This window comes from Anolis sagrei, chromosome 3 (assembly GCF_037176765.1).
Source record: "Anolis sagrei isolate rAnoSag1 chromosome 3, rAnoSag1.mat, whole genome shotgun sequence".
Lineage (NCBI taxonomy): Eukaryota > Metazoa > Chordata > Lepidosauria > Squamata > Dactyloidae > Anolis > Anolis sagrei.
Window position 1 is genome coordinate 45470833 of NC_090023.1, and position 25526 is coordinate 45496358.

General features: G+C 36.2%; 1 protein-coding gene across 1 annotated transcript in view; it reads left to right on the forward strand.

Moving 5' to 3' along the window:
• ALCAM (activated leukocyte cell adhesion molecule) overlaps positions 1–21275 on the forward strand; it is a 185830-nt gene extending 164555 nt beyond the window's left edge. The window contains exons 13-16 of the mRNA XM_060770681.2: positions 3055–3093; positions 5816–5933; positions 15886–16002; positions 19068–21275. Of these exons, the coding sequence (XP_060626664.2) occupies positions 3055–3093; positions 5816–5933; positions 15886–15973 (245 nt within the window). The 3' untranslated portion in view covers positions 15974–16002; positions 19068–21275. The remainder of the gene's footprint in view (positions 1–3054; positions 3094–5815; positions 5934–15885; positions 16003–19067) is intronic.
• Positions 21276–25526: the final 4251 nt, after the last annotated feature.

A 25526-nucleotide genomic window follows, 5' to 3' on the forward strand; every position in this document is an offset into this window, starting at 1 on the left:
AAGTTGAATTTGTATGTAAGTTGGAACAGGTTCAGAAGATTTCACTTTGCTTTCTATCCCTGTGTTAACTGGATTTTGGAAAATTTGACTTGTTGTAGAAACAAGGATTGGTGAGAAAGCTTCAGTGGAGACATCTTTCCCTCATGACAACTCTTTCAGGAGTGAATGTCCTTTTGTAGGAGTAGATTTCTCTCACTTCCTGTTGTTTCACCCCCTTTCTTAACTGTGAGTCATTTGTAAGTCAGGTGTTTGTAACTTGGGGACTGCTTGTATAGCCTTTTATAATGCCAAAAAGCCATTCAAATGCTGCAGGACTACTAAATTATAGTATCACGGGGAATAAGGTGTTGTTATGTGGGCTAACTGGGGTTCCAAACACTTGATGTATATCATCTCCAGAGATAATATACATGCCTACAAATTGAGGAAAATTCCAATGACTTTCCTCAGTCTACCCCAATATACTAAATTGTTTTAAATGTAATAGTGGGATTTCAATGTAACTTAGTAGCACTCAGTTGATTATCCCCACATCCTTCTCACATTTCAAGTGCCTGTAATTAGGCAAGCTTTTCTGCTATATTGTGCTAATGAAAAAATCAGTGATTATTAAAACTCATACAGTTACTCAAAAACAGACTGAACAATGGTTTTCCAAATGAAGATACTGGATGATCAGTTTATTGTGAGTAGTTTGGTTAACATTCATGGACTAGGATGGAACCTTTTAGTCTCCCAAAATTCATATAACTATAGGTAATATACAACATTGTCACCTGTATAGCTCTAAATAGTTATGCCAGGTTTCAGCAATTTGTCATGTTTTCATGTTTCCCCCATGAGAAAAAAGAACAAAAAAGCCACAAGAAATCTATTGATTTTTGCTTTGTGATACTTTTTTTGTTGTACCGAATGTAACGTACTGGAAGAAAATGTCCCATTATATTTTTCAGCAAAATGTGATGCAGGGAGCAGAAGTCACATGCTCAGGTTGTCAGTAGGATGACATTAAGGGGACAGTGGAATTAATTGAGGGCTTGATATACACAATATTATAAATTTGTTTTGCTTTACTTATTTCATTTTATATTTACTGACTGCTGGGTAGAACACGCTTGACTCTTTATGCGCAAAACATTTGTTGGACATAAGGTCTTTGTATAACTTGGAAATTCAAATATATTCATCCCAAGTCATGAGGAATAAGCTATTTTATGGTTCCTAGTCTCATTCTGAAGAAGCTGCTGCCCCACTCTAAAATTATCCTTGAAACTGGCTGGTTTGAAGTCATTATTATGGAGAATGTTTCTACAGCAATACAAATATTGGCACAAGTCACTTTTCAGTGGCATTTGCACCATATTCATTCCATTATCACTAGAAGGAGAACCTTTTCCTAGAGTTTGTTTTTTCTTTGATTTGGTTTTGGAAAAGTACCAAGGTTGGGTAATATAGAAACACTATTCTGGGTTCATGACATAGTGTGAGCATGAAAGAGAAATTTCCTTTCAAAAATTTCCTTTCAGAAATTTCCTTTCAGAAATTATATTTTGTCCCAAAAATGTTTGGAAGACACAGGCCCGTTCCACACAACTGTATGAAATTCACATTGAACTGGATTATATGGTAGTGTGAACTCAGATAACCCAGATTAAAGCAGATATTGTGGATTATCTGCCTTGATATTCTGAATTATATGTCTGTGTGGAAGGAGCTACAGTTTCACTCCAAGAAGCAATTTCAGTGGGATTTAATGCTTCTGAGTATTCCTTATACAAAATGTGAATATTTTCTAACCCTGAAAATTTGCTCCTCTTTCAATGTTTTTAAATCCTAATTGAAAACTTCCTTGTTTTCTAAAGCTTTTTGAGTTGTAGTATAAAATTGGTTCACCAGCCTGTATGTTTAGATTATATGTATTTGTCACTTTTCTGTCTCTGTATTATTTGGGGAGGGGGGGTGTATTATATCTAGATAATCTACTTTATCCTTGTATTGAAATTGTTTTTTATTTGCATTACTCCTCCATTCTGCTGTGTGTGCACATGCATGCACTTTTTTTTATTTCATCCCATTGGCAGTGCTGGCTTTATGTTTTGTTATTTTACTTATAAAGCATCATGTACATCAATAGTGCTATACAGTGGGCACTTGGTACCCAAGACATAAACACACAAGTGGCTGCCATAATCTATGGATGCTCAGGTGCATTATATAAAATGACATACTAAAATTGCATCCTTATATAAAATGGCAGAATTAAGGTTTGCTCTTGGGTTTTGTTTTTAGCATTTTCAAGCAGTAGACAGTTGAATCCACAGATGCAGAATCATAAATAAACAACAACCACAACATTGAATGCAGTGAATGTGTGATAAACCATAAATTGAAGTATATATATATTAGAGATGATGAGAGAATTGGGCATAACAAATAAGGAATAAGTCAACAGCTACTATACAAAAAGCAAGTTGCCTAGACAGTGTAACCTATAGCTTTTCAAACCTATCCGTTCTTTCATTATTAATCTTTAGCTGGTAAAATTTATCTTCTGAAACTAAATAGAATACCCCCATGCTATTTACCTTCTCTGGGTCAACTTGATTTACAGTAGAATTTACAGTAAGGAACAATGCCCATGAATTGTGCAGTGTATTTCTCAGCCTGCTTCACGTGTGGGTTGATCAAGGGATGTTTGCATGAATTCACACAAAGATGTGAAATCAACTCATATTCTACAATAATAAAGGATTGAAAAGTCTGCAAGCAAGACAGAGAAGCTTATAAATACTCCTCTAACTAATCATTAGTAAGATTATACTTGTCATTTTTGAATGAAGCCCTTTCATATGTTACATTATGGAAATATATTAAAAATTGCTGCCTAAAAAGAAAAAAAGCATATACCATCATTTTAGTTGGTTGTTGAACGCCGCCTTAAGTATGAACTTTTGGCTCAGCTGGGGAAAAAAATATATTGTTATTTAACACAACAGACTGGAGTTTCAAAAATGATTTTAAGCAGGTTTAAAAATATTTTTATTTTATTTTCAGTAAGTATTCCAGAATCTGATGAACCAGAAGAAAAAAGTGGTGAGTACATAAAAATGGATCACTACTTATTTAAAGAAAAGGCTCTTTTTTCATTATTTCTAACCTGCTCCATTGTCGGAAAAATAAAACTAGTCTCTCAGTTAAAACTCATATTTTAAAAATTAAGTGTAGAAATTTAATCCTAAAACCAATTGCTTTTCATAATTGCCATTAAATAAATAGGAATTTGATACATCACCATTGACTCAGTGGGTCTAGCAACTTGCTTTAGGCCTGAAGTATGCAAGTTTGGATCCTAGTTTAAACTTATGACTTAGATTCACCGAAACCAAAGGGACATACATTTCTCATGCAGTAGGATGCAAAACCCAACATTGCGGGTTTTCTGACCCCAATGAGAATTCCAAAATATTGCAGGATATAGAAGTGCCTCGAGTCCAAAAGAACTTGATACCGCTTTATCAAGTTTTTTTGTATACACTCATGTAAAGTTCATCCAAACATTCAGAGCCCCCAAAAATGCAACATGGGATGCAAGTAAACTAATATCAAATAAGATGGAAAAACAATGTTCATTCTTCTATTGTGAAATATTTTTGGAACTCAGGAGTTCCCCCAGCCAGGAATCAAGCCCCCCTGCCCTGGGATAAATTTGATTTCTAGATAGGGGTCAACCTACTGACAATCTGAACACATCACTTCTGTTTCATTTTATTATGACTTGCTTGTAAAACCTGCATGAACCTTTTGTTTTATCCCTGTATGTTGTATTAGTGAGGAAACTACAGTATATCAGTGAACAAAAATTAATCTACCTTTTTGTCATTTGTACCTAGCAATTTGCTGAAATTTTAAGACATTGGCTATTTTACCCTCTACAAACATAGTTACAGAAAGTCTGTTCCTATGTTCAGTTGCTTAGCCAAATATACAACTATATCTAGTGAATGGTGGGAGGCATGCCTCCATCTCCTAAGCCCATTGGTTTGTGTGTGTTCTTGCTGCTCTTGAGTGAAGAAGGAAGAAGAAGGAATCCGTATGCTGCTAACTATCCTAGTTTTTCTACAAGAGCAACCAAAGCAAGCTCAGTGTATACAGTATGAACCCCAGATCTATGGGACCAGTATCGTGTCATTTAATGTATCCATATCTGACAAATATGTCTTCTCGAGATATTTTATAGACCAGTGGTTCTTAACCTGTGGGTCACGGACCACCAGTGTGCTGCAAAGATGAAAAACTGGTCCATGAGCCCCCTTCCTCTTTATTTTATTTATTTTATTTCCGCTCCTTTCATGCGACTTGCCACTCCTTTCCTGTCACTAACCATGGCATATGTTCTGAATCAGAAACTAGAGCTGATGTGGTCTATCCAATTCAGTTTTCTGAATCAGCACCCCAAACTGAATCTAAAGTTGACCAAAAACTTATTTGTAACCATTTTGATACTATTGTTGGAGAGTGGCCCTGGTCAAATTGGTCCCTGGTCAAGTTGCCCGTGGTCAAAAGAAAGGTTGGGAACCACTGTTCTAGACCCTCAGCATGACTCATGATATGTTTTAGTCAAAAGCCCTTCATTCCCATAGGGTTCACTATTATCTACGGTTTCATGTATCCTGTATGCACAGGAAACCCGTGGGTATGGAGATCGTACTGTATATGCAAATATTAATATATGCAAGTGATAATGTCATAGTTTGTCTGCATAGTGAATCTAGTTTCCTGTGAATTGTGCAACAGATTGTGAAACAAACAGATAATATTTCACAACCTAGTGCACAAGAGTTAAGATTTTCATGAGTTCCATTGATTTCAGTGGGTCTGCTGCAAGTATGACTAAATCTGAATCTAACTTAAGGTGTATAGAAAAGGTAAGCAAAGATTTTATGGAAGAATAAAAGCCCTTACACAAGTTCATATTATTACTAATCTTAATCAAATGCTATAAGCTATGGAGTATAAGGCTATAATTCTCAAATCATTTCCTCCAAAAGCTGCAATATTAGCAATTCTGATACCCAGTTATGAGTGTTTAGAATAGTCATATAGCTGCAGGCTGAATTCTTAATAGACACTTCAAAATCTCTTAGGCTCGAGATCGTTGTTTCTCTGTATTTTGCCTGAATTTTCTTCCCATTCTTTTATAGCAAGTTTCAAGACTGTGGGGGAAGGAACAGGTAGCACTGAAATTATCCCTTTTTTTGCATTTTTCTTGAAGTGCTTATTTATGTATACATTTTACCAAATTTACACACTGACTAAAGCATGCATGTGCATTCATTTTTAAGTTGCGCACATTTTGGTCATTTCCCTTTTGAAATGCACACTTTTTATGCATTTCTTTATTTAACCAAAATGTGTATATTAACCATACAAGGAGCATTTCATCTCACAACGAGGAATGCAAAAAGACAGTCCAGGTTGTGATCCTCCAATTGAATGAAATTCTTTTCCATCCCTAAGTTTCAATAAACATGTTTTGAGATGGGCACTTATACAGTTCTTATATTGCATTAGTAAACCATCAGAAGTGGTTTCTCTGTCTTCCAGCAACAATAAATGGGATCACAGAAGTGCTATAGAGGAAATTGTATTAGAAGTTCAGAAAGTTATGTTTTTCTAGTCCTATCAAATTTGTATGCTTTTCACAATGCTTTCTTAAAATCTACTCCAGTTTAGAAATACTTCTAGATGTGCATAGTCTGTAGTGAGTTTCTTTCTCGTGCTTTGTTTGATCAAATGTTTTCTTCTTTTGTTCTAGATGATAGTATGGAAAATGTTAATGACCAGGCAAAACTAATAGTAGGAATCGTGGTTGGTCTTCTTCTAGCAGCTCTGGTTGCTGGTGTTGCTTACTGGCTATATGTGAAGAAATCAAAGTAAGACTTGACTAATAAAATTCTTAATGTTCTACTGTTATAAAAGATACACTCTCACCAAAGAAGAAGGTAATCCATAGACAAGGTGGCAGGGCTGCAAATACACTCTCTGTCCAGTTGCTACAAAAGTCATTTCTGACAGGGAAAGCTAGAACCTAAAAATGTAAAAAAAAATATTATAATACAAATCCCAGAATTTCATCTGCCAGCCAGCCATTTCGGACTATCTTCCAGGATGATTTCTGGAGCACAATCTGAAATAACATTTGTATCCTATGGGAAGGAACATGGAAAAGGGTATTGTTGACAAATGACCTTAAAGCATTGACAGGCTGGTATGAGAGCAGGTTCTTTTCCCAAGGAACTAGGTCCCAAACCATCAGGCTAATAAGTTAGGACAATTTGGAGTTTTGTAGTTGAGTTGTCATGTAATATAAAGGGGTTACATGGGGAGACCTTTGTCTTCCTGGAGACTCCAGTGTTGTGCATTCACTCAACAATGTCTCTGGCAAGTTATTCTTTAACAGGAGCTCTTCAGAACCAAATAAGCTTACTGTTTACATAAATCCAAGTTTCTTCTATATAGTCTTTCCTTGTTTTTTTGCTTATGCGATAGTAACATACGATTTTGGAATTACTAAGAGAACTTTGGGAGAATTGTTGCTTGTTGTTTTTTTTTAAAAAGATAATTTAACATGATACCATTACACATATTTTTCAAAGAAACTTTTATCACTGTCATGGCATAGATACAGGGAAAGTATGCTGGGTATTACATGAAATATTCATGTATATTACATGAAAATATACACTACATTATTTATCCTGTTTTAATTATCTCTTATTGGTATAAAATGTCAGTGTGGTAAGTGCATTATGTGGGCTGCATCCATTCTTCCCCAACCTGCCCAACTTCATTTTGATGTCAGGAACATTTGTAGATGAAATGGTCCCAGATACTCTCTAAGGCCCAGGTGTCAAACATTCCCCACCACATCATTTTATGTGGTCGACGGGGCTTTCAATGTCAGGTCAACATAGTTACATTTATACAGCTTTACAATTACAATTGGCCCTTTGAAAGCAACAATAAGGGTGATGTGAAAATGTTTTTGACACCTCTGCTCTAAGAGATATTGACACTATTTTGCCATAGATTGCCATAGGTAATTTAGGCTCAGGAAACGAATTTTTTAAAACTGGAAGCAACTTGGAAATCAACTTTTGTGCCACCCAACCCCAAAACTCTGTGATTAATTAAACTAAGAGGTTAAATGTTTAAAGTAACTATTAGGATGGATGTATTAATTCATTATGCCCTGATGGTTCTCATCACAGAGTGGCATGCATTATATCTCCTAATTTCCATGACATGCAGTTAGCCATCGTATGAATAGGTTGCCAAATTTATCTTTAACTGAGACTGTATGTTCATAATCTTACTACACATACTAACCTTTAGCATTCAAGGGTTTTTAAAAAAATTCTAAGGGGGGTAAACAGGAAGGAATAAGAAGCCTTGTGATATGAGATGGTTGGTTTGCTCATGTATGTTGTGTACAAAATTGCTATAATGAAATAATATTATATTTAGATCTTATGTAGAAATGTGGCAAAATGTGTTGTATTTTTATTTCTCAAAGATGGAGTAAAAACTTCTGTTATTTTGTAATGTTTATCTTGAATTTATCTTTGTGATAAGCTCTAAGCAAGATGTTAATAGAAAAATGTATTCCATTGAATTCTTGTTTGTAAGCCATGTCTCTTTTATAGGTTCAATTTGAATTGCATGAAACACTTTCATTTATTCCAAGTACTGTTTATATTCATGTGTAAGTCAACATATATGTTAATCGAGGACAGGGGCCAAAATTATCAATTATAATATGATCTGTGGATGTTGAGGGTCATTCTGCAGAGAGGAGCCAGCCACTCCTAGATGCCAATACCAATATCAGTTTCCTGCCCCTGCATTCAGAAAGGCCTTTTACCACTGTTCTTAGAGAAGTGATCACTACTTTTTTGATGAGCATTAATCCTTATCAAAAATGGAACCATCCCCTTGCCTGAGTACAGTGAAAAAAGGCAAATAGTATATCACAAGAAAACCTTAAAGAAGCACCAACCTCCTCTACATTCTCAACGCTTCATCCCTGCCACTCCAAAGAAAGTAGGAGAGGTCAGTGTTTCCTATAGGTTTTTCTAAGATGGACTGCTCTACTCAGAAAAAAAGATGGTTTCTTTAAAAAAAAATAAAGTTAAAATACAGTATTTCACCCATAGATAAGTTAACCAGGTTTTTTGCAGATTAATGTTTTACTAAAATGTACACAAGTATTTACAGAAAGGTTGGGGATTAAAGAAGACTTTTTAAATTACACTTTTTAATGCGGGACTGAAAAAGCATGTCTCAACTTGAGTCTGTCTCAATTTCCTGTATCTTTCAAGTTTGTCATCAATGAGAAAAGGGAGGGAAATTAGGAATATCTCATCCCGGTTATTTAAGTAGGTTATAAGTGCAAATCTAGCAGTGTTCTGCCTTGCCTTAGATGCAGGAATATTGCTTGGAGAGGTGTGAAGATTTTGAGTTTTCTTGCAAAGAGCCCATCTGTTATAACTTCTTTTGTCACACCTTTGGGTCTGAATACTGAGTTGGTTGAACGTAAACAGCACCAACCTTTTCCCAGAGATGATTTTGTGTTGAGTCACAGCAAAAAATGGAGAGAGACCATGCTTGATAGTCCTATGCCTGATCTTCACATATTGATAGAAGGCTTTAGAGCAGGCTTCTCCAAACATGGACGTCAGTCCTCCTCTCAAGAAATAATAACAATAAGGGTCCCACTATAAAATTTCTTAATGGAACCTATTAAAAATGTTCTATACATTCAAAATTCACATGACTGCTTTTAGTACAAGTGAAAAGGGAATTCTGATGTCATCTGCTTAGAAAAGGCCTCAACTGGCTATCATAATGTCAACTTTCACAAATGTTTTATTTTAGTAATGACTTACAAGGGAGATGTTGCTTGTAGAGCCAGTACATCTTGCCATCCATTAAATTTCAACCATCTCAGCCTTCGCAGAATCATTTTAAGACAGCTTTCCATATCCCACTATCCTCCATTACTGCTTCCAAACTCTGTTACAGACATAAAGATAACATGCTGATAACACTTCATTCCTAAACTCCGAATGAATTTCTCTAGTAGCTCAACTGATGCTGGAGAACATGCAGACAATTTGGAGCTTTGCAGTAGCAATCCAAATACCACAAGGCACATGTTACTCATTACTAGGAAGTTCTGATGGAAATACCAGAACCACCATGTTATTGTGGTGTTACAGAGGCTATGAATTGTAGTTCATCATATCTGGATGATAGAATTAAGCTCTAGAGTATCACTGTAATCCAGATCTGGACAACTTTGTCAGAAATTTGTCTATGGTTCCACTATTTACAAGAGTTAAAGATTGTGTTAATCTCTATGCCATGATCTCTTGCCTATGGGCGGAAGTTACTTGATTGTGCATTCTCCCTTCGTCTCCCACCTATTTTAATTCCCCCTTTCCCCTTCATTTTAGCAACTTGTTCCCCCTTTCCCCTTCATTTTAGCAACTTGTGAGGTTCCTTAAGATAAATATAGATTTCTGTGCTGTTTTACCACAGTTGGTACAATAGCATTCATTGGTAAAAACCCACTGCTATCCTATTACGATGAATACTAAATACTGTTTTTAAAGATTGAGATCATATAATTCAAGATGTTTAAAGAAGATAATCAAGCTAATACATATTAGTTAGATTATGTTGGGTTCTGCGTAATTTATTTGTTGTTAAATTATGGATAATTGCTATACCTGTCACTTCTGAATAAAACCTAATCAGCTGAATTATCACTGTAGGCAGTCTTCTATTTTCATCATGAAATTGTCTCTTAGTATTAATCATTGTTTCTGTTTTCTGGGCAAACTGTGAGACCATATTTAACAAAATAAGAGTTTCACAGCAAATTAATGCCCAAAGAAATGCAAGTAGTGTTGATTTTTTAAATCCTTCCTGACACACTCCTCAATCACAAAATTTGATATCCACATAGGCTACCCCTCTCAAGCAGTTTTTGAACTATTATTCATATAATCTCTGTCCCCAAAGGGATGTCAACGGAGAGTCTGAGAAGGAGGCAGCACAGAACATTCAAACCCTCCCGAGGCAAGAAAGTTACTTCTTTATGTGTGTTGTGATTTGTAGAATTTCTATTGTCTTGTCATACCCCTGTAACAAGAACTTGATATAATGCCCTAAAAGGATACTGAGATTTTCTACGTATCCATCAAAACATGGTGGCTGGCATTTTACATTGGGGTTACAGATTTATAACCTAGAGTTACAGATCTGTTCCATTTTCGGATATGCTGTATATTCACAATTGTTGCACTAGCGTGATGATCATAGATATCCCCAGAACCTACTTTAAACTCCAGGGGATGTGAGGGAGCTCATTGCCCTGTGACTTGGGGAAGGGAAGGGCTAGCAATGCAGGTGTGCCCCACTTGCACACACTGCAGTTACTTGAGTTTAAGGTGGGTTTCAGGGGCTAATTTCTTAGATCATTCATACTTCTGAATGTGGTGTGGGATCTTGGCCATTATTTTTATAGGTGAACTGGAGAAAAATGGACATAACACCCCTTAATTGGCCTTAATTCCTAATACAACTTCAAGAAGCTTGGGATGTGTATATATATATATATTTAAAACTATGTTAAATTATTCTCTCTGAATGAGAGTTTAAAGGCCTATCTCTGCCATGTCTGTCTGTCTTTCTGTCTGTTTGCTTGTGTGTGTGTGTGTGTGTGTGTGTGTGTGTGTTAAAAGTTTACAGGCCCCATCTACACTGCCATTTAATGCCATTTCAAACTGCATTATATAATCAGAGTAGACTCCCATATTGCAGTACCATTGTTAGACAGCTTTATATGGCAGTGCAGAAGGGGCCTAAGTCTCAAGTAAAAAAAAAAAAGATGTTTTATGTAAGAGAATGTTTTCACAGCTAGCAAAAGTGAAGAATATTTTAGATGTGCTTGTTTTCAGCGAGCACCTTTTGTAGAATGTTGATGTTTGTGGTTGTTTTAGAACACCAAAATAACTTAATGTTTTGAATGGAAAAATCCATTTTTGTTTTTGGGACTGCACTTGAGGAAAAAAATCAACTAAATACAATACTGTGTCCAGCTATAAGGAGCTGGAAGTGGTTATATCAGAACAGGATGTAGTTCAAGAGATTTCCAGAAGTAATGAAATAAAAGGCATACAACATGGTTGAAAACCAGAAGTGCAGCTATTTTTTATGACAAAATGCCGAGAAAATTCTCAGACTTATTCACTTTGCATTATTGGTGTTTAATTGCTTTTTTTTTTCACTAAGAGAAACAAGACCTTATAAAATTAATAAGTGAAAAGTTTCTCTTTTCACTTTTTAAATTAATTTGAAAAAGCCAACTAACCTTTTGGTTCATCAGATATAATGTTCATTCATTTTTCAGAGAAGTTGTGTTTTTCCTTAAGAGTGCCTTAGCCATTGCCTATCCAAACTCTAATCAGCCCTTAGGTGTTCTTAGCTGGCTACTATATAAGGTGGATATTCTCAGTCCTTGGCTCACAAGTTTTTTTCTTTTTATGTTAGAGTTGTTGAGTTGAAATTGTTTTTTATGTTTGATCATGGTCATCTACATTGAAACCTTAAGTTGTGGACCTCTTACACATGTTTACCTATTCAAACCCCATTCAAGTGAATATATATACATAATTTCAAATAGATTGAAGAGCATAAAGGATTAGCTGTTCGGAAAAACAAAAATGAAGTCATTAGGCATTGGAAATTTCAGATTAAATATATAATAAAAAGCCATCTTTTTCACAGAGATGGTACTATGAGTAATGTTGGATATCTGCATCATAGAGATACGTTTTAGGTCTTGGGCAATAATAATAATAATTCCTACCTTCAAGAATAAGCCAAAATTTAGCTTAAGACGTTGAACACATATTAACATAATCAAAACCGCAATTAATCACATCCAAAAAAGTTAAAACTGCAAATTTATTATTTATTTATTTTGAACATCTATATCCCGTCCTTCTCAACCCCCGGGTGGCTTATGACTCAGGGTGGCTTACGACTGGCAATCATTAGATGCCAACAAACAAACAATCGCAGTACAAACAATTAACATTAAGTAAACCAACAAGATTATAAAAATATATTAAAATATTGACCATTAAGTATTAAAACATGTGGAAGGCTAGCTGTATTTATTTATTACTTATCTGTGTTACTATCACACATTCTATTTCTTTACAAATCTTTTTCATTTGGATCATTCAATATTAGTAATATACTTATATTAAACTATCTCTTATCTTCAAAAGTTCTTTTCTGTTGTTGTCGTTCCCAAAAACACATAATGCTTCCGATTACAAATATTTTTTATAACATTTCCCTTTGTTCTTTCTCAATCAGGAATGCCCTCTCTGTAATAATCTTCTTAAAACAGATTGGTGTCACCATCCAATCGATGTATCTTGGCAACAAATTTAAAATTCTTCCTTTTGGCCTTTTGATTTCTATTACAGTTTTCTCTCTGTTTTGTCATGAAGTAATGCATGATTAATTTTTACACAATTTATGAAAAAGTTGTTAATTTTAGCAGTGTATCACAGACCCATTCCTCTGAGCATGTAGGTGGTTTACAGAGCACTTTTAATATAACAGAAATATCACCATTTTAACATCTACTTTTATTTTATTCCTTCATTTCCTATGTATGACTCATTTTTTCTGCCTTTTTAAACTTAAAATCTCACAACATCTTTCCCCAAGCTTCTGTATTAATATATACTTTCATATAACATTAACAGTTTTATGCTTGTTATTGGGGATGACAGGGCAATGACATTAACAATTAATTCAACTTCCAGAGACGGAATTCTCAATCTGGCAATAACAACTAATTAGAGACAACCCAGTGTAGTAACAAAATAAATAACTTGAGGAAAACACCGGCATTTCCAGTGTAAGAGCTTATTATCAACACAGAATATGGTAGTTACCGAGGTTGCAACTAAAAAGTGGCAAAATAGGGGCATTATCTTTTCCCTCATAAAGAGCCTGCCACCACCACAACAGCCACCAAATTATCTAATGTGTTCTTACAGTTGATCCCATCTTGAGCAGAGGAATCAGTAGTGGTGTTAGATCCGAACAGAAAAAATGGATCAAATTGAGAATGGCTTGAGAGAGTTTTACTTGAGTAAGAAAGACATAGATAGATGTATTCAACTGAGATAATTCATTAGATTAGTAATGTGAAGCCAGGAGAGTTAATGAGATCAGGAATGTGTTATAAAGAAAAACCTGATTGTTAACAATAAATATTAAAGGCAGCACTCAATAAGGTTTGAATGGTTTATTAGACAGAATCACTGTTCTATTCAACCACAGTCTGAATAGTGTGTATAATATATTTTACCCCATGCATTGGCTTTCACCTACAATGTTGAGAATATAAAGAAGAACCCAACTGGTTCAGACTAAACATCTATTTCAAGTGCAGACAGCTGTAGTTGGGGGGGGGGGTATTTTGGTACAGAGTACTTCAGGGGTCGCACAGGCTGCCAAAAACCAAACAGTAAAATGAATTGCTACTCCTATAGGCTAGCTTTCTCCTTTTGATTTATCTGCTTTCCCTCCCTCCCTCCCTCCCTCTCTCTCTCTCTCTCTCTTTTGCCAAAAAATGGGGCAGCTTGAAGGGTTTGAGGAGTAGAGGATCACATGAAGATACTTCAGACTCCAGGACTATGCCTTGCCTACCCACAATCTGGTCCAACATTATATCCACATAATGGCCAACCTGTTGTCCATGGGAAACCTGTGGGCAAAAAATGAATATAATGACAAACATCTGCTTCATGTTCTCATGAGACAAATACAGTGAAGCATAGATAAATAGTATGGGTTAAGGGAAAAGTGATGCCTAGCTCTTTTTTTACCAGAAAGAAAATCTCAAAGAGCATTACTATTTCTATGGAGACTGCGAAATTGCCGTAGAATTTGATTAGTATTGCTTACATGGATTTGCAGATTTACATCTTAAATCCAAAAACAGCAGTCCTGTGTATGTCTATTCAGAAGTAAGACCCAGCAATAGGGCTTACACCCATACATAGGATTGAGATGTTTTTATCACAGCAATACCTTAGCATACTGCGAAACCTTCTCCACCACAAACTTTAATATGGCCTTGTGGAAACCTGCTTGAGGTCTTCATTCAGTCCATAGGTCTATCTCTATATAAAAACAAGCATTATGACTTCCCGTTTTTGAACAAAATTAAGGGAGTTCATGGACATAGATTTTTGTGACAGTCAGATACATTGACATTTGAAAGACAGATATTTTGTTGCCCCTCTTCTAACTCCAGTAGGAGAAGCTTTGACATGTCAACAGTAGCTATAAACAACAGCATGACATTCACTTTTTTGGAAGCATTTGAGTTTAATCCTTCTAGAAAGTGATTATCTCCAGAGGAAAAAAAAAGGCTGAAGGTGGCAAAAGGCCCCAAATAATAGTAGTAACACTGTACTCTTAACTGGAATCCTGTGCATACTTACTAGCAAGTTCAGCTTGCTTACTGCCTAGAATCATAGAATCCTAGAATTGGAAGAGACCACAAAGGCCATCTCGCCCAGCCCCCTGGTGAAGATGTTTTGTGAATGTAGAGTAACATAACAATGACTTGAATCCTGTTAATGACAAACACTTACATAACATACATTTACATAATACCAGATTATATCTTTTTATATGTTCATTACAAAGGAAGAAATTCACCACCTCTCTCATGCAATGATCTCCAGGAGACTTATTTTCCTCCAGCCCTCTCCTCCCCTGTTATATGATGATCAGGGCAACTAAGAAGTCTAGCTCTACTTCCCTATAGCTGAACACACAACATCTAAGACCTCTAGATGACACTCACAAAATTCTAGAAGATGCCTTTATTATTGTGCATCTAGTTACAGAGACAAAATCATGTATTTCTTGCCTTTCTCCATTCACTACAGGTGAAATTGTTGGAGCCTGTAAGAGTAATGTCAATCCTGCAGAAGAGGAGACTTTGACAGGATGCTATATTCAATCTCCTCATGCAGGATTTTCTTTATGTATTTATTTATTTGCTGTATTTGTATACCACCTTTGTTAGCCCATAGGCTACTCAAGGCAACAGTCAGGGACATTGACACTTGAAAGACAGAGATTTTGATAATAATAATTGATAATTTTGACCATTATTATAAAGGAACCATTGCATCTTTGGTCTTGAGAAAAGAAAGCCCTCCTTTTGCTTTATGATCAAGCCACATAAAGCTTTGTGCAGATGGTAGAGTGTGTCCCCAGAAGCATCCACGCGCATATATTGCAGCTTCTGCGGACACACCTTATATCCACACACACACCTTAAATTGTCCTCTAGCAAAACCAGAAAGCTACAAAAGGGGAATTGTTACCGTTATGCACCAAAGGGATTGCTGTATTGATAATTGTGTCTTAACACTTTGGATGTTAGCATTAATATCCCTCAGGTTTTCATAAAATCTGGCTAATGAATTTTTGTGAAGAAGTACAGACTGACATAGCTCATTGATGTGTAAATGTATAAATGAATGAAGGATATGTCAAACTGAATTGCACTTAGTTTATACAGATACTATTATAGAGTGTACTGAGCTAAGGTTGCTCTGACCGGGTGGGGGGCAGAATGATAGCTGAACTGTAAAAATCCTCCTTTGAAGAGAGAAAAAAAATGAGTGTTTTATTGCTCCAAATGATTGATTACATCAAAAGGCAAGGGCAAAGTAAGGTATCACTATATTTTTGTTTCCATTTTAGGTCAGCCTCAAAACATGTAGATAAAGACCTTGGAAATATAGAAGAAAATAAAAAGTTAGAAGAAAACAATCACAAATCTGAAGCTTGAGAGGGAGAATAAGTCAGTCACCATTCTAGGTATGTGTAAACAACTGTCTCATATAACCTTTCTGTCCTTGGAATAAAATTGAAATGGATTTTGTTCTCTGGATTGCTTTGAAGAGTAGTCTCTGAATGAGAAGTTAAGAAAATTGCATCTGCTCTTTGTTTTGAATGCCTTCTGCAGCTTTTTCAATTGCTTGTTGTGTTTTTCTATGATTGCTAAGGAGAACTATGCTTTAGGAGTACTATACTATGGCCAGAATTCTGTTAGTGACATTTGCTCATGTACGTGCGTGCAAGGTGTTATTTTATAGCCCTTTGTACAATATCCAACTATGCACACACACAAACACCCCCACACAGCTCTCAAGGAAAACCTGCTGTTGCTCCTACTAGAGGGGAGGGGTGGAAGGAGAAAGCCGCTCAGACAGTATAGCTCCAAAGCAAAATAATCCTTCTGTGAGCACACTCTCTGTTACTTTCTGTCTGAGCAAAGATGAGGCAGTTTTTCACTCATTATTTTACTTGGTCCCCACTCCCTCCTCTCCACAGATAAGGGGTGGCATTGACCTTTCCCTGGTGATAGAAAGCTGTGGAGAAGAGGTATTCGATGGGGAACGGCTAGGAAATACCTCCTTGCTGCCTATAAGAAAAAGTTATACACAGGGCAGCAGACATGAAATTGGACAGAACATTGCATTCTGTGTCTTGATGGAGGATCTCTGCCTGTATATGAAGGGTGTATTTGAAGAATGGTTTCTACCTGGCTATGAGAGAAGCAATTACTAATAGAACATCATAGACCCTGCTTTCAGACATTGTGAGACTAGCTTCACTATAGTCTTTAAAATACATTAGTGCTACAGCATTCCCAGAAACAACACAAGCTCTTTCTTATGAAGCTTACATATATATGGTTCCTTCCCAATCTGATATTCTGATTTTATTACATTCAAATTCATGCATTTCCAATGACCAAGGTATTTGCTATAGTTAAAAGTCCATATTGTGGTTATTATTAAGCCACCAAGAAGGTACACAATATCCCACGATAGCTTTAAGAGTTTGCAAGTTTCTTCATCAGCTAATGATGTTTAATAAGCATAAAAGAAATGTAACTGTGATGGTAGACTAATGTTCTATATACATTTTTAATCTTCCAAAGCTTGTCCTTAGGAATCAAACTGGGAAGAGTTCCCTTATGTTAAAGAGATCAAGCCAACCAAAAATCACATTTTTTATAGGATACTGAAATGATAGGAAAACAGCTTCATCAACAGGGCGAGCAGAGGAGATGGAAGCCATACTCATATGTGTCACAGTGACATGATGACATTCTGCTGTGACATGATGACATGATGACATTCTGACATTCTGCACAGTGACATGATGACACAGTGACATTCTGCTGTTGCTAGCGCAGCTACTTCACCTTCATTCCCAGTTGAAATCAGCAAACCTACCGATAGGTTGTTATGAGATGATGAGAAGGAGGAGGAGCTGAGCAAAGCTTGGCAGCAAGGAAAATTGAGCTCCTATGCTTGTGCAGAAGTTGAATGGGAGGAAACTGTTAGCTAAACATAACACCCCAGTAGTATTTTGAACATTTCTTTGAACTGGTCCTTGCTTCTACCTAAAGTAGTTCATTTTTTGTTCTTTGGAGTTGTTCTACGAATTTTTGCAATTTTTGCAAATACAAAATTTTAACAAGAAGCCTTAATGTGAATGAATCTTACTTAAGGATAATAAAAGAAGCAATATACAGGGAACTGTTGAATTTATCTGGTCTTGTTGATTCTGCTGCCACTAGGAAACAGGGTTCATTTACTTTACTTTCTAAAATCCTTACATATGCAAGCAAAACAAAGAAATAAAGAGTTTTCAAATCCTTGTTCCTTACAATTAGGATTCAGATATGAAAATATGACTTCCAAAAGAGAATTTTGGCTAACTCAGCATTGCTGACAAGTCAGCCACTGAGACCAAGACTTCAGAAAAGATAAAACCAGGAACTCAGGAAAAGCAGACAGCCAAGAGGCCTTAAGAACACCTAAGAAAACTAAATGACAGGCAACAAGACCAGCATAGATTCATGATCTACATAGTAACTTGAGGGGTAAGACATAGGAGGTTACAGAGACAGTAAGAGAAGGTCGAAACTTCCTTATATTTTTGTGGCTCCTTTGGATACCATGAAGCCTCATCATTTGCCAGAACATGCATAGAGCTAAAACCGGGAATGATGTGCCATCCATGTCCCCTCCCACAACATCTCCCATCACTTGGATGTGAGTTAGACCCTCGTGCATGGATCAGAGCTGAATGTAGTTACTACGTTCTAATGAGCATTTTGTAGCTGTTCTAAACTTATGGGGTTACAGAGACTTCTTCAGACCTTCACATTAATTGTACAAAGGGAATGTTGAGGGGCAAGACTTATGCCATCCAGATAAATGCCTGAACAGAACTTCTCATTTGCTTAAATCAGACCAATTCAGAATATCATTTCAGATTGTATTGATTCGTTCCCTACCCTCAAAAGTTATCCCCCCCCCCCTTACAGCTTGATTAGAACACATTTGATACGCAGGTTTTGCAGTGGTGTATATGAAAGCTCCCAAACAGAGTATCAATACTTTTGAAGGGCATTATACCAAATAGTATCATCTTTTCCAACAAGTCACACTGTCTCATGAACTTCTCACAGATAATTTTAAAGGGTCTAATTTAGCCCTTGGAAAGAGAAGAAAACATTTAATAGTTTTGGCAGAAATTTCTCACATTCTTACAAAATAGTGTCTTCGGTATATTTCTCGTCACTGTTGTATTTTCAAATAGGATTCACTTGTTTGCTCGTGTTTTCACTTTTAAGGATGGCATGGTCTGCTTTCTGACTCAACTCGTGTTTACAGCAAGGAACTCCTAATTATAATCTTCAGAATCTACCATTTCCAAATATTTTGTTAATTCATAAATGACAACTCTTTGCTTACTGATGTGAAATCCATATTCTATGAAAAAACTGACACATTCACTATAGTGTATCAACTTTATCATGTGCTAGATTATTTCCCAACTGACCTCCCATTCCTTATTTTCAGAGAATAAACATAGACCAACTGAAGCATGAACATGGATTGTATTTAAGATATATATGAAGATGTGACGGCTATTCGTGGTTCAAGTATTTACACAGACCATTCTATCAAGTTTTCAACAGAATTGACACAATTATCTCAAGCTTTCCAAAATATCAGCAAAACTAATTTTGGCAGCAGCCATGATGATAGGTCACAAATTTGTGTTCCGTTTTGAATATATATTTTTTTTGTAAATGTCTGCACTGAAGATTTCTTTTGGTTTGCCTTTATGTAAATTTTTTACGTAGCTATTTTTATACACTGTAAGGCTTTGTTCTGGGAGTCGCTGGTAATCTGATGTATACTGTAATGTTTTTATTTCCATTGGTTTCCGCACCCCTTCCAGAGGTACATTTCTATTTCTGATTGCTATCAGTAAAGCTCCTACTTTGCACAGCAAGTATTTAATTTATAAGATTGCCTTATTGGAAAATGAGACAGTTCTTTCTCTGTTTTTCAAACACACTTAAAAGGGGAGAGGAATGCATCTGTTAAAAGGGAGAGCAAATTAAATAGTTCATAAATAACAAAAATCCCAATCACCTATAAATGACCTGTATATAATTGCCAGAAGTAGAATCAGGTATTAAGCAAGATTCATGTTGTCATGTATACAGATGTCTACTAATAAGTCTTTTTTTAGACAGAAAAATCTTTTTATTGATAGCATTCTGGGAACTAATTGTTCTTGCAATTCCATGATATATAGTGTGAATGACTGAAATTAAGAATTAGTTCTGAAATATTTTTGTTATCCACTGCCTTAAAAATTATCTTTCTTTTTGATTTTGAAAAAAAATCAGAATTGGAGATTTGTGTATTTTTTTTTTTTGAAGTGGTCATATCAAAGCTGCATTTTTCCACAAAATAGAATATATATTTTTGTGTGTGTGCGTTTTTGTTAACTACACTACAGATATTGCACCTTGAGATAATTTTAGTGTTTTTAACTGGTACATAATTTATCGAAAAGTACATGAAAGTGTAACGATGAAATGAAATCTATGTATCTTTAGTTACATTCAAGATTGTAACTTTATAAACCTGTTTTATGCTTGAGAATTTTTTAGAAGGTTAGCCTAAAAAGAAACATTTGGATAGATCAGGGCGAATAGACAGCAGTATTTAGCAATGTTTCCTCTTTTAGCAGAAGACTAGCATCTGAGAGAATGTAATAGATAGTTTTGATAACGGCAGGAAGATGTTATTAGAATAAGCATCAGATTTCTGTTTACAGATTTATGAGTCAGGAAAACCAGAAGATTGTGGGGAGTTAAGTGCAAGGCAAATGGAGGTGGAACTTGTGAAATGTATTTGCCACTTACGGGGGGAAACACTGTTGTACATTTGTAAAATGTTAAATGTCTGGGCAATAGTGACTGATGTCTTAAATAAAAGCTTCCTGTAGTGTATTGGCATGGATGAAATATATGACATGTCCTAGAAATTCAATACTGTATAAAATATGACAAAACAACCCTGTTAAAAGTCCTCTCCACATGGGTTAAGGCTTTATTTGGCAAGGGAACAAAATAATAATCATGGTCTATGTTTAAACCAAAGTTTAAAGGGGGATAAAACCAAAGTCTTTTGTTTTGCATGGCTAAGCCACTTCTGATATCTTTGTAAATAATGTGATTTTTTTCCTTTTTCCTCCTTTTTCTTTTTTTAGAATTTTGGTTTTTTTTTATCTAAAATTTTTAAGCACCTGTTTTCCAAAATAAAATGTGAACACACACAAAAAGAGATTATAATTTGTTTTGGTGTGAAGGCATCACAGCTTATATGATATTCGATTGAAATGAGGAAAGACAAGGGGCGGGATTTACAATGCAACATCATGTCTTTGAATTAAATAAAATACAAGGATACAAAACTTTCCATTAAGAAAATGAAGCTCTGTTTAAAACACAAATGAAAAGTTATACAATTGGTCAGAGATGATACCAGATTGGCCAGAAATGAAAGTGCTTAACTTCTGCATCCAATGTCATCATGGGAACGGAATAAAACTCTTACCTTTTGAAGTTTTACTGACCATCTTATGTAATTCTTGGAAGTGTTTTCTTCACTGTTCAAAGTTCACATCAGACATGTTTCAGGAATCAAGAATACAAATTAATTGTTGCCATTCATGCCTGGAAGACAATAAAGTGAAGTATGTTTTCACATTCTTGTTTCAATCCAAGAGGAATATGTGTATATATGATGTTAACCTACCATAAAATGTTTTATTTGACCTATAGCCTATTTAAGTGAGTTGTACCTGGGGATGAACAAAAAATGGGGGAGGGGGCAACTTACTGAGGCTAGGTGTCCACCCATGACCAACGCCTCAACTCTCCCTGGGTGAAACACCTGAACTCAAGGGGAATTCAGTGATATGAGTTGCTTGCTTCAGATGGTCATTTTCTATAAGGGGAACCCTCCCACCGTTATTATTCTTACTATGTTTGTGTTTATTAATACCCTGCTTTTTCTCTCCACAAGGAGGCTCAAAGTAGCTGAAGTTTGTCGGAGGAGCAAACCATGAGATTAGAGCCAAGGGCAGTCTCCTTCACAACCCCCCAGGTCCCAGGACCTAGAAAAGCCATTCCAGAGCCCACCCGTCAACAAAAAGGTGTCAAGATATACACCAAGCTCTTATATTCCCCCCACACTCCAGTACGTGCCAGTGACAACCTATTTATAGATACCACCCTTATCCAGTCAATAAAATATCACAGAGTGTGAGATAGGCAAAAAAAATCAGTTAAAGGAAAATTTGTAATGTGCAATGAAGCAACCAACAAAGCTCACACTGCATTAAGAGTGGGAGGGTGGATTGAAAGCCAGAGATGAAAGAGGGTTTGTGAATAGGTGAACTGGTCCTAACCAACCCAATATATGTGCCATGCCTTGGTACATACCTCCAAGCTTTATTAACACTAGGCTCTTCAAACAGAGGCCATTAAAGTGCCCCCTGACTTGTAACATTATTCCCTGCACAGTCTCAGGAAGGTATACTATCATGTCTATCTTTATCTATCTATCTGGCATGTCTCCATCATCATAAGGCAATGAATTCAGACCATGCAAACATTTTCAGGTATGTATCCTTTCAGTCAGTTGGTTTGCTCACATGAACAGGTATACTTTTGTGCAGTTCATTGATCATTCTGTAAAAGAGACCTATTTTCCATTAATAATGAAATGAAATATAAAATACAAAATTGTAAGATTCTATAGAGAAAACAGTATTTAATGTGTCACAGGAGGCAAAGCAGCATCACTACCTTAACAAAGCATCATCATCATCTATCTTTAAACAATCTGACTGAACTCTCTACTAAATTCATTCAATTAAGTTCCCACTGATATGCATCACCCTTGTTTTAAAAGGAGTACAAGTCCTTTTTTACTCACTAATTTCACTCACATGTTTACTCACTAATTTCACTAGGTTCAGTGGAATTAGTTGTAATCTTTAGCATCCAGTCATCAGGCTTCCTGAGAAAGTGATGAAGCAATTTAATTTCTTATATAAGGTTTTATTTTATTTTTCCATTCACATCTTAACGAAATGTTTTCACAAAAGTTTTCTCCCCCCCCCCCCCCCAAAAAAAATTCTTGATGTGCCATTTGAAGCTTAAATCCAATTAGTCATTTCAAAAACAGCAATTACTAGGTTGTAAGCAAACACGTAAACTAACTCAGGACTTTATCGCACCAAGCTTCCATTCTACTGTGATTGCAGTATTCTAGATATTGGGCATATATCCGGATGTGCTCATTTAATATTACAACTCTTTCAGTTGTGTAATTGCACCAATTTGACAATCCATAGTCCCACAATCTTATTTCCACATACCCTCATAATCCTGCCTTCCTGGACTTCCATGTCTCCATATTTTTTATTTTAATTAGTGAGAAATTTTGTAATTTCAACAATGAAAACCGAAAAGGCAAATATAATTGTAAAAGAGAGAAAAAATGAAAACAGAGATCTCGAAAATAGCAAGGAGGAGAGGGAGAATGAGAGAAGAGGAGAATCCCTCTGACATCACGTTACTGCCAGCATTCTGACAAAGAAGTGGAAGGGACACATCACACTTAGATAGCTGAATGGAACAGGTGATGGGAACATTGAAGGATAATTGCTAACTATTGATGAATTTTGCAGGATGAATGATGTGTCAATTGTGGGGAGGAAGCAGACATGTGGCATTGTTTTCCTGTCTCATGTGATAAAGCCCTCCCTCTAATCCAGTAGGAAACTACCAGTTGGATTTAAGACTTGCATGCACATAAACCCAGAAACAGCATTTCTGTACTATGGAGGCTTTATGCTCTTCTAGTTCCATATCAGCTATAGTCAGGAGAATAGTTAGCCAGGCCTACTTCAGGCTGTTGATCATTCTCTGCCACGTGACATGTAATACGAGTTCTCCAATGACAGTATAAACCATGGGAAATGTTTCTTCACCAGATTCATACTAGTTAAAGGAGATTATCTACTTTTAATTAAAGCATTTACTTTAGAATTACTCCTAAAAAGTAGACATCACATCCTGGTTCTCCCAGTTGAAAAATCACCTCTATCCAGCACATAACTTTATCTCTCTTTTCCTCTGTGTATCTATAGAGATACAGGAGTGTGTGTGTGTGCGTGTGCGTGTGCGTGCGTGCACGCAAATGGCCCTCTGTATCCAAGGGGTCCACATCCACATATTCAACCATCTATAGCTTTAAAATATTATTGAAAATTCAAAAAGAAAATCCTGATTTTGGCATTTTTATGTAAGGGACATCATTGTGTATCGTCGGACATAAGCATCCACATAGGTTGATATCTACAGGCAATCCTGGAACTAAACTGCAGGCATTTTGGTCACACTCTACAGCAGGCATGGGCAAACTTTGGCCCTCCAGGTGTTTTGGACTTCAGCTCCCACAATTCCCAAGAGCCTACCAGCTGGTAGGAATTGTGGGAGTTGAAGTCCAAAAACACCTGGAGGGCCCAGGTTTGCCCATGCCTGCTCTATATTCACAGAGCCAATAAGATATAGATGAGCTCTATCTTTTCCTTATCCGTAGACATTGGCCTAAATCCAATTGTTTATCCCAATTGGAGTAGAGCCACTGAATCAATGGGAATTTGGTAAGTCAATGTTTATGTTGTTCATTCGTTCAGTCGTCTCTGACTCTTCGTGACCTCATGGACCAGTCCACTTTCCCCAGCATAATTGTCTTCTTCTCAATGTTTATGTAAGTGTCATTATTTCCATGTTAAATAGCTGCCTCCAGAATCCCTTACTGATCATGTGTAAATATCAAAACAGAAATCTGCCTTATCAGCTACCTCCAACAAATACAACAAAAGAAAGAAAAATAGATTCCTGTGTTTCCTGTGCATCACTGGATGAAGTTTGAAATAAGCCTTTGAGTAATCTTTAGGCTTCAAAACGTTTTCGTTTACTTACGCAAGATATACCTGACCTGACCATTTTCATTCATATGGGCATATTGCCTGGTTTTCAATAAAATGTTCTCTGAAATGTGTTGAAATGCTTTTCTATTTAGAAGTGCATCAAAATGTCCCTATTATTCTCAGGCAATTTCTGCCTCCGGTGCCAAGTTTTCTAGTGGTTCAATGTTGTTTCATACAAGCATTTTTAAATATATAAAATTACCTTCAGGTCATGTGTATAACATCAATGAATGTTTTTCATTTAGAATAAGGCCTCATCTCCACAATCTTGTTATGTATGTATGTATTTATTATTTATTTACAGTATTTATATTCTGCCCTTCTCACCCCGCAAGGGACTCAGGGTGGATTACAATGCACATATACATGGCAAACATTCAATGCCAGTTATACAACATATATAGACAGACACGGAGGCAATTTAACATTCCAGCTGTGCCCAAGCTTTTCTGGCTTCATTAGGGTATGCTCGATTCTGGCCACAGGGGGAGCTGCTGCTTCACCATCCATTGTGACACCAAGGCCTTTTGAGGGAGTACTTCCTCATTCTTCTGCACACTGCTGGAACGTTTTATGGCATTGTAAATGAGTTAAATTAGCCTCCCCACATAAAGCAGTACCTAAATTTCCTACTTGACAGATTCAACTACAGCAAGCTAGACTAATGGCCAGATGCTCACTCTGACCCAGGCTGGCTTCGAACACATGACCTCTCAGTCAGTAGTGATTTAATGCAGCTAGCTCACGCTAGCTCTGCCACAGTCCAGTCCATATTATTTATTTACCCTATTTATACCCTGCCTTTCTCTACCCCAAGGGGGAACTCAAGGTGGCTTACATATGACAATTATTCAATGCCTTAAACACAGACAAACATTAAGCATAAAATAAATTGAATTAAATGAATACACATTAAACATTTTAAAATTACATTCAATATTAAAATCACA